At 41.1% G+C, this 17,514-nt stretch overlaps 1 protein-coding gene across 1 annotated transcript in view; it reads right to left on the bottom strand.

Annotated features, from left to right (window-relative positions):
* Positions 1-10,965, bottom strand: part of LOC137873968 (kinase suppressor of Ras 1-like) — a 36,262-nt gene extending 25,297 nt beyond the window's left edge. Inside the window, 1 exon segment of the mRNA XM_068712504.1 lies at positions 10,820-10,965. Coding sequence (XP_068568605.1) covers positions 10,820-10,963 — 144 coding nt within the window. The 5' untranslated portion in view covers positions 10,964-10,965.
* Positions 10,966-17,514: the final 6,549 nt, after the last annotated feature.

Genomic DNA, 17,514 nt, shown 5'->3' with positions numbered 1-17,514 from the left:
CTGTACCTAAAGCTAGTGTAGGAGAACCTTTTATATCTTTAAATTGTATTAACTGTATTCTTTCATATTGCCTGTGTATTCCTGCCCATTCTGTCTGTAACAGTAACCTCTGTGCAGACAGAAACTATTTTACATTAATTAACAAACCTCTGTGAGTGAAACCTTTTGGTGTGGTGTGAAGAGAGCCCAGACGAGACCTGTAAGAGGTCACACCTTAATGTATCAATCCCCTTTTGCTTTGTGAAACAGACCTGTAATGAGCCCATGCACATCCACTACAGACCTGTGAGTCGGGTTCTCAGACCCAACTCAACTGACAATGAATACATCTTGGGTACCGATAGTTTCAAGGTCCCTTGTCCTTCCTGAGAAGCTTAGCCCGACCCACACCTTTAGTTTAACTGTTATTTCCTGTAACCCTGTATATAATCATACAGCTTTGTTGTGAACTCCCGTCTCTCTGCAGTGAATACAACTCATCTGAACCAGCCACTAGATAGACATGGAGCTGGCTTCTCTCTCTGTGGTCACTCTGACTGGTTGGACAGTGCTCTCACTTGTGGCTAAGCCAAATAACAGGAGGATATCTATTAGGGTTCAAAGCATCAGCCTCAAGCATTTCTCTGCTTGAAAGCTTTTACACCAACACAGTCACCAGAAAGAATGTTGGCATTGTACATTTCTGCAAACCACAGGATACGATAATGTGAACGTTTCTCAACCAAAATTAATTCCGAATCCAAAAGTTTAATTTCATCCTTGTATCACCTTATTTCCATCCCTAGTTCACTTCATATAATCGGGTTGATGCGTGATGATGTAATCTCTCTCAATATCATGCTTTCCATTAGGCACTGGTGTTAGTATCACTTCTTTTACACTTTGTATTTTTACTCTTGTATTGAATCTTTGTTGTGGTATTTTACTTTTTCTATTTGAAAAGATTTTTTTTAACTTTATTTCCTTATTGCTATTGTTTTATTTTGCAATGGTGTCAGTATTATATATTGTACACTTATTATTCTATTGTTCAAATATGTTTGTATTTATATCCTATTGTTTTTTGATATTGTTCTGTTGTAATCTTGAAACTGATTAATTAATGGAACTGACTGAAGAATTTCCTTCAGGATTAATAAAGTTCTATCTCATATTTACAATATATCTTTTTGAGGCGAGGTAAGAAAGTAATGAACCATAAGACATAAACTTTGTTCTGTCATCTTTCACAGTTATGTAAAGCTAAAATGATTAGTCCATTAATCAATCTTTCTTGAAGTTTCTCATCTTAAAAGTTGTTTTTCAAGTAAATTGCCACATAATGTAAATGATAGTAAATTGAATATTTATTTATTTATTTGGACATTTGAGGAGGATCCTCCTCATGTTTTTCAGACTTGTGATTATATTGGTTAGGTGCAGCCCTACCGTGGTGCTACAGGGCCTCTCTGCAGCAGTGTGAACACAACTGCAGATGAGAAACTTTACAGTGTGGTTAAGGCGAGTCAGTAAGCAGCCACCGACACCATTTAGTGATAATGCTTGCTAAATGGCACATGTGAATCCAACTTACTAACATTATTCATTGTATGAGCTGCAGTTATGACAATGTCTGAAGCACTGTGAGATCGTGTGCCACAGGGCTTTAATTCTAATGTGTACCAATGAGTGAAGTCTGTAATCATTAAAAACACCCAGTGAAAGATCTAGAAAAAAAGAGGAACAAGAAACATTTGATCAAACAGTACGAGTAGTATGCTATCAGTAGGCTATACTCCAAAAGTTAACAAACACTTAAAGGGCCAGTGTGTAGGATGTGGCAGCATCTGGTGGTGAGGTTGCAGATTACAACCAACTGAAACTTCTCCAGTGTCTCACCATGTAGGACAACTACGGGTAAGGACGCACAAACATAACCTAGATCCAGTGTTTGGTTAGTCTGTTCTGGACTACAAACATGGTGGACTAAGAGGACCCACTCCCTAACGATTCTTAGTTTCATGTGGTTATACACACATAATAATATCAATAGACCCCCCTAAATGCTGCACACTGGACCTTTAGTTGAACTATTTCATTGATGAAAGATGATCATGTCCATTAGTGGTGTAACGGATCACGGATCGATCCGTGATCAGTTCGGATCACACCTCACGGTTCGGCTCACACCTCATGGTTCGGCACACTTGTGAACCGCGGATTAATTGAGTTTTTTTCAATGCAGAGTGTCAGTAAACAGATATAAAACAGTAGCGTGTTGACGTGAACATAGCAGGTTAAAAGCATTCAACGGTGAAGTCATGGCTAGCGGAGGAGCGTCAGAAGCCCCCGGCGTCATTTAAGTCGCAAGTTTGGGAGCATTTTGTCTTCCCTGTAACTTCTAATGACGGGATAAGGGTGGTGGACAAAACCGTTACGGTATGTAGGCGTTGTTTAAAGAGAAAGACATACGATATAAAGACAGTGCAGTTTGAAGCGCCACCAGACGGGTGTACCGCCAGGGCTACGGGGAGCTACGTGACTGACCGCTCACTTCATCACGGCGGAGCGGGGATTCACAGTCCGGTGCTGTAGACACGCCCCTTCTGGGAGAGTCACACAGACACACACCTGGCGCAGGTGCTGACAGAAGCAGTAGAGTGGAAGCTAGACAGGCCCAATAGCAATATCCCAGTCACCACAGAAAGGTCTACCCTCTCCCCAGACAATGGAGATATTCTCATCTTTTTGAAAATAAATGTAAAGTTGTTGACCATTTCACAGTAATGGTAAACATTATTGCAGTGTATTTGAATAACTTTGTTTTTGTTTCAAATTGGACATCTTCAATATTTTTGTTTTCATGTAAGACTATAGCCCAAAGTTCTTTGCTTTAAGTGTTCTTGAAGTTCTTTAATTAATAAATGGAAAGCAAAGCATTTGTCTCCTCCCCATTTCTTTGCTGATCCGAAAAATTATCCAAACCATGACTCAATAACCGTGATCCAAACCGAACCGTAAGGTTTGTGATCCGTTGCACCCCTGATGTCCATACAGCACTGGGAGCCTTTTGCACTCAGACTCTTCCTCTGATCAAGAAGATGACATCATGTAAAGTCTGTGAGAGTTCAGTGTTTTGGATTGAGGATGGACATTGAAACTGGACACGTTTTGCTTCATGCTTTACATTAAATCATGTGGGATGGAGGTTAATGATGGGAAACATGCATTCATGTGACCTAACCCTGAGGAGTTGGCCCACTGAATTCATCCACTTTGAGTTGCAGCACTTTGACTTGGTAGTGAAGAAAGTGCTGACAGTGCAAGAGCCTCAGAGGAACAGAGGGTACGTCTCAAGTCTCTTAATTGTTATCGGACTGATACGATTTATTTCAACACGTAAACGGCGAAGACGAATCGTAGATTAAACTCTAGTTTATATTTGATATGTTTTTTGATTCAGTATCTGGTTTAAATATATGTTCATTGTAGATCTGAACAACAAAAGGACCACAAACAACTTTCTTCATTTGTTAGAAAGATTTGTCTTTTCATGATCTGATATTTCCCTCAATAACTTTTATAATGTATACAATTAAAGTCAGAGAGAGCGTTTTACATCATTTCATTCAGTCACGTGAGGCTGATCATTCCTGAGGGTTTAATGAGTTATATAATTTAAGAGAAACCATAATCATATTCTGGGTTATTTAATAATCACGTCACAATCACAATTTCAAAACGCAAATAAGTCATAAATATAACAAACTCATTCTGCCGTAGAAATCGATCCTGAGCTTATAAACAGAACACAGTATATTAAAGAGGTAACAGAGAAAACACCTCTACAGTGATGATTACTGTGTCTTTATTAGTTATTAGTATTATGAGTTACTATTATTAAGTACAGTGATGATTACTGTGTCTTTATTAGTTATTAGTATTATGAGTTACTATTATTAAGTACAGTGATCATGTGTGCAGACACAAACTATCAAAAGTCTCTCCAGCTGTTAAAGCCGTGACGGTTGATCCAGCTGTGATCAGCTGCCGGTCATCAGAAACAGACGAGGCGTCATGTGACGCTTCAGAGGAAAGGACGTCTCATATCTCTTAAAACATATTTCCTCATTTCTCTCTCCTCGCATGGTCTCCTCCATGCATCCCTGGTGGGAGGGACTAAGAAGCAAGGAAAGGACACAAGTGAGGGAAACAGGGATGCAATTAAGAGACTTGGGATGTACCCAGAGATGGGGTCAGGTTGTTGTCACACACAGAGATCCATCAGCATCAGACAAGTCCAGAGGCCCCCATGAGGAAGTCCACTTTAGAGCTTTCCTTTACTGAGTGGAAGTGATCTCAGGTTCAGGTTTGGTTTGTACATTTGACACCAATTGAGTCCTCCGTTCAAACGCCACAATGAAATTCATTATTCCTTAGTGCAAAGGCAATAAGGATGAAAATAAAAGTACATTTAAATAAAATTAAACATTTTATTCAAATACTTTTCATAGCTTGAAAGCAAAAGTGATTCAAAGAATGAACCGATTCTTTTTAGGTTGAGGGTGAGCCCAGCCTTGTATCTCTAAATGCATGACATGTAGAGAGATGAAGGGAGCCAGTAGAACACACTGAGCAGTACCTGAAAGGAGGAGTCTTATGCAGGCAGCTCTCTGCATCTCGGCCTCTTCATGCCTCATCATGCATTTAACTGAACTGTTGAAGTCATGTAAATATTGTGGCAACACGTCTGTTCCCAGATCTGCCCCCCAGGGGCATCGCTACCCACTTCCAAAGTAAAACATGACAGGAACGCACACGCAAAATGTGAAACCAGGGACATGTACATACCGATAATTACATGAAAAAATATGCAAACAACAAAACTAAATGGTATAGTATATATTTTCATATTGTACAAGAAAGATTGTAAACGGAAGCTTGCTGCTACAAAATACTGTTCATGCAACGTTCACATGGTAAATACGTATTCCGTGCTGGTGGCCCACAGAGGCAGTGTTGGCCTGAGGAGGCCTGGATGCTTCCTCGTGTCAGATGGTGAAATGGGTCAGAACCCCCTCCCACCAAACCATTCCAACATCCCTTTTGGGGGGCGTGGTGGGGCGGCTGTTTCTGACACGTTCCCAAACCGACAATCCAACATTCACACCATGATTGGTCAGCAGAGGAGAGAAAGAAGCCAGGGTTTCCATCTCCTCTTTCATTCTTGGCAGACCTATTTAATACAGTTAATACATGAACAACCGAGGGCGACACGACAAAAGTCATCCGGGAGAGACTTGAGCCGCTATCCTCGCATTTAAATAATATTGTGTCTCCAGTCTCTGATCGGATCCCAAAGCGAGGAGAGATCTGATCTCGGAGCGTACCGACTTGTCAGTTAATGCGTCCTGGTATGATCGGATGACAAAAGTCACAATGAAGAGAGCAGTGTATCCTCGGTATCCTCACGCCACCTTCTGCTGTGGCCGTTCAATGCAAGGAATGCAAAGTCCCAATTACTGAAGAATTAGTCGATTAATCAATCAACAAAAAATTCATCAGCAACTATTTTGATAACCAAATAATTGTTTAGTCATTTTTAATGCCAAACATTTGCTGGTTCCACCTTCTGAAATGTGACCATTTGCTGCTTTGGAAGGTCACCAGTCAGAGACAGGACGAATCTTGGTGGTGAAAGTGGCACTACCACCAATGAGGTGCCCTTGAGCAAGCCCCTCCAGTAGAGCGGCTCAGTGGCCAACAGGTCACACTGTGGTTGTGAACAAGGCCTTCCTGAAACTGCTCCCAGAGAAACCTCTAAGTGAAGGTTAACAAAAGTATGATCTCATGAGGTCAGATCATTACATTTCATTCCGTCTTGCGTAAAAGGGAAAACTCTGGCCTTACGGTGGTGCTAGAGGAAAAGTCATGGGGTCAAAAAAAAAACCTTTCCAGGGGATCATAAATATGTGAGGATTGACATCATTGGGTACCACCACAAGCAGTACAAACGCAACTTGTCCATGTATATTCATTTGATTGATATAAACTGATACTCAGTCACACACATTTATAGACGCTGACAAATAAAGTCTACGCAGACGTGGTCAACAGAAACCCACAGCGACCGGTGTCACCTATAATAAACTTATTTTGCTCAGTGACCAAACATTCCTGCAGAGTGACTCACAGTTCACTGAGTGACTTGTGTTGCTGGTCAGGACACACTTCACTGGCTCCAAAAGGAATCAGGGAAACCAACACCACCGACACACAAACTATACTGCTGTTCACGGTACCAACATCTGAGAGCACCAATCTAAGTACACAAGGTAAAGGGCCGGTGTGAAGCATTTGGCAGCATCTAGTGGTGAGGTTGCAGATTGTAACCAAAGGAAACTTCTCCCGTTTGCCGAGCGTGTAGGAGAACTATGGTAGATTCTAAGCATTCTATGCTAACGAAAACAATGATTCTTAGCTTCAGGTAAATTATACACTAATCAAAAACATGCCTATTAATATCATATCCCATTTCTGCCAATATATACTGCTAAATGCTGCACACTGGACCTTTAAGGCTGTATTATAACCGTGGACATGTCAAACCAGCTTTGCTGGAAAGGGGACAGCATTGGGTTGAGTCCAGTGGTAGAACGTTACTCCCACTACACAGCAGGCATAGTGTGAGCAACACAGGATGCGTTCAGGCACAGTATTGAGTGTAGTTCAGACTTGTTTCAGCCAATGAAAATGCAGTTTTAAAGTTGGACTTTGGCCTAGTAACTATGTATACACTAAATAACCAATAAATGTCAGGTTTTTAAATGACATGCAGACCTCACTCTTTCTCTTACTGTGTACTAATAACAGTGTCCATCCAAATGGACAGGTGGGGACAAGCACAAACTAGAAGTACTCCTTTACTTGGGGTATTTGCATTTCACTCCATTGCACTGAATCTGACAACGAAACAGTAGTTACCGGTTACTTTGCAGATTTTACATAGGGCTGGCAATATGGCCAAAAACATCTAAAAACTCTATTCTATCTATATATCCTGATATAGCATGTTTTCTGGTAGTTCAAGAAATAAATTGTCTACAAGAAATAACCACATAAAGCCTATACTCGTATACTTCTGAGTGAATTAAACACTGTACTTGACAAATAGATAGATAGATAGATACTAACTTTATTGATCCCGCGAGGGGAAATTATTTTGTTACAAACAGCAATAGGTTCCAGAGCATGGAAAGTAATAAGTATGTTCTCATGTAACTAAGAACTTAATTGCAAAGTGAACAAACAAAGTTAACAGAAAAAAAGCTATAAACTGTAAATGTTTACCTGTATGCACAACAATACAGATCAGATTAAATTTGATCATATTTTTTTCATGAGAAATTTGAGTTAGTATGTGCTTGTTATAGACAACATTATTGTGTCACGCGATATATCGATATATAATTTAATTTCATAACGAAAAGATTCCATTGAAAGACCATAAATTATCATATTGAATTATCGCCCAGCCCTAATTTCACATACAAACCATAAAATCATAAATGATAGATTCATATATATTAAACCAACCAACAGTATAAAACACAGTTAAAATGAGTTCCACCTTCACCAATAACAACAATAAAATGCTGCTTACACAATCAATCAATAATAATGATCCAGGATTATAATAAAGAGTAAAAAAAAAAATTGATACTTAAATATAATTTGCCAACTAGGGATTTCACGAAAACAAATACTTCGGTACCAAGTCAATGCCAAAATGACAATGACAACAATCTGCATGCCACTCAGAAGCCTGTAATGCATGAAGTGTCCTATTAATGCAAAACAACACACTGAACGAGAGGTGCAACTAAACAATTCCATTCCAGCAGAGAAGACACCAAGCAGACAGACTGAGGTTTGCAAGGTGACAACGGAGGAGAGCAACTGATTTTAAATGATCCACCTCTTTAGATGGGAACTACATTACATCTACATATGGTGTATTTAACAAAGGGCCACACAATCAAAGGGACAATACACTCTCTGTGACTAAAGATTTCAAGCCCTCTTTGGGGCAAAAGTATGCAAATACAACCACATTAAGTTCAATTCAATGCTGACTTAGAGGTTTGTCTTACCTCAGCGTCCTACATGTGATCCAGTGAGTTTGGTAGAAGACGAGCTGCTCCCATGCAGGCTGACTGTCTGCTGCTCTGAGCCCACCTGTCGCCTACTCCTCAACAGTGTCAGGAACAAAGTAAGTGAACCTGAAGCAGAGCTCTAACCCTGCCTCCACTGTTTGTGTTCACTATTGTTTACAAGGCGCTTTCAAGTCTGTCGAGCTGTGTTCAAGTGTGTGTGTGTGTGTGTGTGTGTGTGTGTGTGTGTAGATCAGACATGCGTATGCTCTTGTGTGTGTTGGTATGTGCAGAGGCTGGTTTGGGTGTGTATAAATAGCACACTGGGGAGGGACAGAGGCTTGCAGAGCAGCTGACTCAACACATTCTAGTTTGGGTGAGTGCTCATCACAAAGAGCAGTATGGGCAGTGCTATTCAAAACACTACAGGACTCTGTCAGACCAATACTTTGCAGCACACAACTGCCAGACCTCACTTGTAGTAGCAGCAATTTGAATGATGCATTCAAATTGCATGGGAAATCAACTATCTAAAAAACACCATCTAAAAAGCTTTCAAATTGTCAATACTGCTGGATACCACTAGGACTCAGTTCTCAATCAAATTGTGTCTTCGAGTATGGACAGCTTTCAAACCAGAAAAGTTGCAAAATGCACTATAGTCTATGGTGTCAAAACGCAGGAACAAGCTGGAAATAACTAACTTTTTTGTTAAAGGGTGCAACAATTGACTGAACAAGCTAAAAATACACAGCCCTGACATGGTCCCACCTTATGGGGGTGTCTATGAGTGCGGCAGTTGAAGAGGTCAATAAAAGGACAGGAAACGGTAAAAAGGAGAACTGTCAAAGCTCTGAAGCACAGTTAGTCCATCATCGATGGTAAACGCCTCCTCTGCTCGTCTATATGCAGCGTGAGCCCCAGCACAGCAACACACTTTTCTCCCACCGTCTTCCCCCTCATTTGAATTTCTTGACAAACAGGACCTGCTCAGAATGCATGGGAGGGAACCACAGCTAAATGTAGCCTCCTGCCACTCCTCAGCTACACCACACACCGTTGTGATACTTCACATGCATCAAGCCAAAAATCAGATCCAAAAATGAATTGAACCATCAGTGTTGCTGCAAGACCTTTTGGACAACATTAAACGTTTAACCCATGATGCATGTGACTAAAATACTACCACCACCCTGATACAGACTGAAAGAAAGACTTGAACCAAACAGACCAGACAGTAAACCTAGAAGAGCAATGTATGGACTTACCAATGACTAACATCTGATGTCTTTGAACAGCGTCACACGTACAGGTTGTCATTTATTTTGCATTGGTTGATATTCTCAAGAGGATGGGTCTTATGTAACACAAGCCCAACTCTGTCTCCTAAAAATTATCTTGATATTGTACTAAATGGTTTTCCCAATCATGTAGTAGTGACAAACTGCATGGACTATGTTCAGAGGGGACTTCTATTAAGCTAAAGGGTTACATTTATATACCGCACCAGATTGATTTAGTAGAAGAAGAAGCCTAATTATTAACAGTTTTACACACGTGTTTTATAATGGTGGCCTGCGTTTAAAATGCTTTTACATCCATGAGTGGCTAAGTTCAACAAAGGTTTAAAAGTCTTTTTAGGTCATTCAATCTTCTACCTTCAGGTGAAAGACTACGCAGTAATACAACTAGAACATGTAGCTTCCACAGCACCACTTATTCTGAAGCATCCCACATCCTAAATGCTTCACCGGTTGTCACGCACATGAACTTTAACGTGTCCCTTTAAGGGCATGAGCGATCTGGTTGATCTATTGCTTTCATCGTATGGTTACTGTTTTGTTTTCGTGGCAGTGTTTTTTTCACTGATAATCACCTGTGGTTGATATGGCAGTAAAGTAAGGAATCTTGAATCTCGGTCCTCAGTGTGGGTTTGCCTAATCATCCATGTTTTGGACTAAGTTCATGGACGTGCTGGCCACTATACTGCTTTGGGGGAGAGTTTTAAGGTGGAGAGCAAAAAATATGTCTCTGAACGGCTGCAACACAGAAGACTTTTAACCATGTCATGTAGGAAAAGCATGCATTAGGCCTACCAATGACATTAACAATGGCTCCGCTCTATTTAAGTGTCCCACTAAGCCCTGATGGTGTGACAATAACACCATCACCCTGAAGCAGCGGAATAGAACCCAGCCATTATTCATTGTATGAATTAAGCTACACCTGTGCTTGTCCTACTGTGACAGGTCAACATGTGAAACAGGCATATAGGTTTTTACACACTTGTTAGGCAGCTAACAATACAGCTAGTCACCTCAAACGCTCACTTTTCAACTAGACAGAACTACATTCTTAACCTGTGACGCTATTTAACGGTGCACAGTGTTAACACTCGCAGCAACGAATGGAACGTATCACGTTTTCTATCACTAGTTTTAGTAGCAACCAAAACATGAAGATAACGTTAAAATGTGACCGCGGGAGCACACAGTGGCCGTGTGAAAAGTCACAGAGTCGGATGGGGACAGAATAAAGCGTAGCACCTGTTCCCACCTCTCTGTCCCCGGAACAAGCCAGAAGCTGGCCCACTCAGCACACATTGCAGCGGGCCTGTACGGAAGGCGCTGGAGGCTCGAGCACCAGACGAGGAGCACGAGCAGTGTATTTCCTCTAGCTCAAGTTACCTCGGAAGTGCGGATCTCCCGCTGTGTGGGGTCTTTGGATGCAGCGCACGCGGTCCTGTGAGCCTGCAGACTGGAGATGGAGGTGTCCTCCAGGTTCAGGATCAGTTGGCACAGCTGCAGAGCGTCGGTCTCGCTGTGGACCATGCTGTCTCCTCTGTCCATTCCTCCTAACAGGCGGCGTGTCGCACGAACAGCGACCTAAAGACGTGTCGCACGCTGACGCTTAAACAATGCACCTCTTCAAACACGTTTCCGCATTTGGACCTACAGGTCTCCTCCACCAAGCTACCTCAGTGAGAACGAGACCGCACTAACACGTCCGGAGGCAGCCTTCTAATTAAACCCGCACTTATACGTTGCTTCAGTGAACATCGAGGGTAGAAGTTACAGGGGAACACCACGGAAACACCGGTGTGTTATTCCCATGGCCGAGAGAAGTTCCATCAATGTTTGAGAACATGAGCTGAAAAAAAACAGAGAAGAAGTATCCAACCGGTGATGTCATCACGTGCACAGTGTGGATCTGCTCCAGAGACAATGCATGGGACACCAGATGGGCTTCATTTGATTGTAGTCCCGTCAGTTCTGGTGCCATCAGTGTCACCTCGAACATCTTTCCCAGCTCATCGTCTATGGAGCCGTTCCATACTTTATACTTGATGACATCACACATTTAGCACTCTAGATTTTGGATTTGCTAGAGAGTTGTTCACTCATATCATTGGTCATTGACCATATGAATAACATGTATGAATTGTGTTCCTCTTTAGAGCACATTTGAATACAAAGTGCTTTACAGAGAGATGAAAAGGCATCTGGCTACAGAGTGACTTGTTCTGTGGTGTCCTGTATCATAGGGTAATTCTATTGAATTGCAAGCCTAGACGTTTTGTAAACCTTTTAGTTAAACAACATAGAAGTGTTTCACAATGATAGGCCTTCTTTTTAGAGGAGAGAGTGATTAGTTAGAACACACTGCCATCTGCTGCCAGAGTCGGTAACTGATGAGGTGAAATAACGGCCTGTTAGTTAGCCAGCGTACCGTGGTCAAACCCTCTCACTGGGGGTCAAACCCTCTCACTGGGGGGGGGGGGCAAACCCTCTCACTTTTCTTCCTTAAACCCACTCCTGCAGTTTTCCTGAGGACTCTGACATTCACCAATGTTTTCTGATTTGGGATCTTCTTCTTAGGTAACAACATAATCTCCACACACTCAAGAGCACACTGAACACATTTGAGTGATGACATGTTTGTGCAAAAAAAATGGAAATGCATTTTCTTTAATTCTACATTTAACATAGAATTTAAATCAACATTTAGAAAACTGTTTAATCTTTCTTTTTATTACAGTGTAAATGGCTAATGGTGATCACACTTCATCATCATGAATCAAATAATCATGTCTGTTATATTTTTAAATATATAGAATTTCAATATCAATATAATATGTACACAAGTAGTATGCTCAAGTAAACACATATATGGTGTAGTTAATTCATACCAGACTACAACTTTGTTATTATAAAACTGAATGTAAAATCTGGCCTGAGTCATTTTCATCTGTACAGACTAGACTATAACTGTTGGTTATTATGTTAATCTGTTAGATGATGGTATACATACTTTCTCAGAAATCTAACATTAGCATATTAATTACGTTTATGTTATTACATTACGGCTATTATGCACTTTGGTAAATGAAGTGGTACAAAGAGACAGTGGGCGTCTGAGTCACATCATTGAGTGGATGAAGGGTCAACTTGTACCATTGAACTCTGTGGAGCATTCAAACCAGCTCACTTCAGCTCAGTCTGAGACGGCTGCTCTGATTGGATCACAATAGGCCATTGTGACTTGTAGACAGCCAAAAGAGGAAGACACTTCTTATCGATATTGAATTTTGTGATCTAATTCATTATTAATTCATTATTGTTATGAGTGGTTGGTAGATTTGGAAGCAAAGCCTGTGGTTAGTGAGCTTACACCGAGGGAAGATGTTGTGAGGTGGCTGATAAAAGCTTCTGTCAGACCTGCAGTGAATTTGTGTTCGGTGGGAAGTTGTTTGCTTCTGGGTACTGAATATGAATTTACATAAGACACATCATACTTTCAGAGTTTATGTCGAATAAGTTTCAAATGACCTGCTGAGTTGTTTTCATGTTCAGTCTGTGTCTATCTCCCTTTTTTGTAAAGCACTTTGTGCTGCATTTCTTGAATGAAAGGTTCTATACAAATAATATGTATTATTGTTATTATCATTATTATTATCATTATTATTAGTTCAATAATGCAAGATCATAATTCTGATACAGTCACCTTTTTGGATGGAAATTAGTTTTTGAGCCTATTGACCGATTATTGTTATACATTTTAAACCCTAACCTGAATGTTTTTAACCAAACTAAATACATTCAAATAAAAAGGATTTCATATATTTTCCACAAGGATTAGTGTACATACATGGCAGTAGAGGCTTAGAAACAACATTTAGACCATAATGCAGGGAGATACAATTTACAGAAAATGCTATTGAATAGTTGTATGATTGAATAAATATCACATTTTATCAGTGTTTTGAAGTACTCCTGACCCACGAGTCTGTTCGATCGGTTCAGCTGTTATTCACAGCCGGTAACTCTTCCCTTATGACACTTTGGATCATGGTAGTATGATAATTAAACATTAGTCTTTTTTTATATGAATAGACATGAGTAATTGTAAAGATAACCACCAAGTTAAACAATAAAATAACACTTAGAAACACAAGCTGATCTTTTTGGTTGTTAGAATGGACTTTATTCTGATAGCACCTTGTGATACAACCCTGGATATTCTAACTAAAAAAACAACCTTATATCTGTCTCAAGGACCAGATACAGTGACCCCATCCTCGTGTCCATGCCCTTCAGTAGAATCTTTTATTCATCAAGTGTATATTTCATCCCCGTTCTGTGTAGGGTAGCTAAGGATTGTGGGTACAGGCTTGTAGTAATGAACCTCCCTCTTTACTTTGCCTCTTGCATTAAGTACTGGAGGTGTGTGGGCCCTTTAGGCGCCATGATTCCAGCCCCTGCGTGCCCAAAAGCACACCTGGTTCACTTTTTGTGGTTCACGAGTCCGTAGGGCAGAAACAGCTCCCTCTACTGTGCCTGCAGCAGGTCACAAATATTGCCAAACCCTTCTCCTACTCACACAATCACTTTCTTGGATGGACGTTGCAGCCTGTTGGGGTCAGAGCAGATCTTTAAACTGGTCTGGGGCTCTGTTAAGGTGTTGGCTGGTGTCCCTGACCACTGAGCCTTATGGAGAGTGAGGTAAACGCCAATACAAAGACATTCTGCAGCATGATGGGTAATCATCAGCAGCCACGTTCACCGAGGAATGCCCGGGGTGTGGAGGGACTACTGAACTATTCGCCCTGCATTTCCTCTGACAGCGCACGTTTCATTGTGTTGTTTGTGTGAGGAGACCCCCCCCCCCCCCCACACACACACACACACACACACACACACACACACACACACAACCCTACTTCTATCTTCAATGGCTCATTAAGGAATGAGATTGGACAAAATTATTGGAATTAAAAGTAGATGAAGAATGAAGCCTGCAGTCAGTTTGTTTTTCTCTCGCCCTGCTCCACCCTCCTGTCCTTGAGAGCCCATAACACAGTGATGACTCACTTCCTTTGTTTGTCGAAGTCTCCCTTTCACTGAGTCTCCGTTCCTGATGAAGCCACATGATGATGATGATACAGAGATCACAAAGACATTTTACAATTTAAATTGGATTATTTCACTCATGGCTACTTTGAACAGGTTCTGTAGCAGAGCTACTCCGCCATCAAACATATCTATTTTCTTTACTAATTACAATGTAGGCTTATGCAGGTGTATATGTAAAATGAAAACAATGAAAATACATATCTAATTGCACTCTCAACTGAAATGAAATGAAGTGTTTGTGTCTGCTACAGCGTATCCTGGTCTGTAAACCACATCCTGTGTTCTCCACAACAGAAACCAAAAGGTAGAATTTATGTTTTAAGTTTCGGTCTAAAGATGATGCCCGGCTTTTTGTAGCAGGTTTTAGTAGCTGGTGTATTTAATGAGGAGTAGTCAGTGGATGAAAAGTGACCTCTACACAGACAGAAGCTGAGCTGTGTGATGTAGTCACTCTTCAGTATGTGTCCTCCTCCCTATCTGCAGGTCAATAATAAACCCGATCACAGCTCATGCGCACACTGAGCACAGAGCGCTGTGTGTGTGTGTGTGTGTTTTAGATGCTGGTAGATTTCCATTCCGCTGATAGGAGGAACCCTGAAGGATAAAAGTACTGTTCTAATTCCTGCTGTCAGAGTTTTGTAATGTTTGTGTCCTCACCAGTCATCGTCACATTGTATACCTTTGTGGCACTTCGGTTGAAAAAGCAACAATGATTTATATATTTAAAAATAATTAAATTGTAAATTATAATGTGCAGTTTCTATCTTTTCTTATTTTCATTCATTAATGCACAAAATCCTTTTTGAAACTCTCTACAAGGATAAGAGAGGGAGAGGTAGATGTCTTATATTTAAAAGTCACTCTGGACAAGATGCACGGACTGACTGAAAATACCAAAACCCAGAAGTCATCTGGGTCATACTTGTTCATTCATAGGTAGCAGTTTGTAAATCTGATACATAGACTGTGTCTTAGTTCTCCATTTTAGATCAGATTTGTTTATTAGCCACATGACCAAGGCCTATGTTGTTCTCTGCAGCGCATATATAAATGGATGACAGCGGACAATCATGGTAATGCCTGTCAGTGGTATGTGAGGAGAGGAGTGCAGTCACGATTTGATGTGAATGTAAGGAAAAGAAGCTGTTAGTGAAGCATTTAGTGTTAGTGGACAGAGCTCTGTAGTGCCTCCTTTAGGGAAGGAGCTGAAGGAGGTGGTGAGCAGGATGTGAAGGGTCCGACGTGATCTTCTTCTTAACGCTTCTGAGAGGATGTTGAGTTTAAACTGTGGGGAGTGGTTTCATATGTTCACAAAACAAGAAGCTGTTTGGTCCGGTATGTTTGAAGCTGTCTAATAAGGTACAGTCATTGCTGAGCTTTGGCAATGTTGTGTTCAGTGTTAGTTTTCCACTTCAGGTTAATGCTATGGTGCGTTTTGTTCATATAAAAAGTCAGCAGTGGTAATGGGGTCTCATTATTGGAGATGAGGCCTACAATGCATACAAGACACTGGGGTGCAGTTAGCACAGTAAGACGGTGACGCTGATGCTCTCCAGGTTGGCTCCCACTTCCGGCACTGATTTTATCTAACGTGCAAACTCTCAAAGTAAAATGAATGAACTGTTGCTTGTAATACAAACTGAGACTACGAAGACTATGAAGAAGTTGACATCAGGAAAGCAGCCGGGCCGGATCAGTCCTGTGCTGCTGAGTCACTGTGCTGCGCAATTTTGCCCCATTGTTTTTCAACATATTCAACATCTCCCTATGTACTGCCCCTCAGTGCTTCACACTCTCCACCATCATCCCTGTCAACCACAGGGACACTCTATCTCAGTCTGAAAACCAGCTTCCCACTACAGGTCGATTCCCATCACAGACCTGGTTGTGCTCTTCTTTCCTGTCATCATTTTTGCTTTTATTTGATAGAAACAGAGACTGTAAATGGAGAGAGAGGGAGGGGTGTGACATGCATCACACCGTGGATACATACTGGTTGTATGGAATGTAACCACTCAGCTATGCAGGCGCGTCTGTACTCATCTAACTGGGTGAGGCTGAGTCAGATAAATGTACTTCTGAGGCTGGATTAAGGCAGAGACATACAGTCAGGTCCATAAGTATTTGGACTGTGACACAACTTTTCTAATTTTGGTTATTTACACAACCCCAATGGATTTTAAACTAATCAGTCAATTTGTGGTTGAAGTGTAGACTTTCAGCTTTAATTCAATGTCTAAACCAAAAAAATCACAATAACTGTTTAGGAATTACAGCCACTTTTACACAGCCACCCACATTTTCAGAGGCTCAAAAGTAATTGGACAATTGTCTGACAAAAGGTTTCATGGCCAGATGTGGCCTGTTCTGTCACTATTTCATGACAAATGATGCCAACAATAGGATTCAAAATGTTATATTTGCAGTTGGTAGTTGGTCCTTGGAACTCTCAGCATGCAGACCAAAAAGGTGTCAATGCAAGTGAAGGAGGCCATTACAAATTGGTGTACCGTGGTGAAGAAAAACCCCTTCATAACATCTACTGAAGTCAAGAACACTCTGGAGGAGGAAGGCGTTCCATTGCTAAAGTCTACAATCAAGAGACACCTTCATGAATCTAAATACAGAAGGTTTACAAGAAGGTGCAAAGCACTGGTAACACTGAAGAACAGGAAGGCCTCATTAGACTTTGCCAGAAAACATCTGGAAAAGCCTGACCAGTTTCAGAAAAAGATTCTTCGGACAGATGAAACCAAGATGAACTTGTACCAGAATGCTTAGAAGAGAAAAGTGTGAAGAAGAAATGGAACGGCTCATGATCCAAAGCATACACATCATCTGTTTAACATGATGGAGGCAGTGCTTTGGATGGGCATGTATGGCTGCCAATGGAACTGGGTCACTGGTGTTCATTGATGATGTCACAGCTGAAAGAAGCAGCCGGATGAGTTCTGAGGTGTTTAGGGCTA

The sequence above is a fragment of the Cebidichthys violaceus genome, unplaced genomic scaffold, assembly GCF_023349555.1.
Source record: "Cebidichthys violaceus isolate CVI_PGR_0920_01 unplaced genomic scaffold, fCebVio1.0.p SCAF_1, whole genome shotgun sequence".
Taxonomy (NCBI): Eukaryota; Metazoa; Chordata; class Actinopteri; order Perciformes; family Stichaeidae; genus Cebidichthys; species Cebidichthys violaceus.
This window is presented reverse-complemented; position numbering and strand designations above follow the sequence as displayed.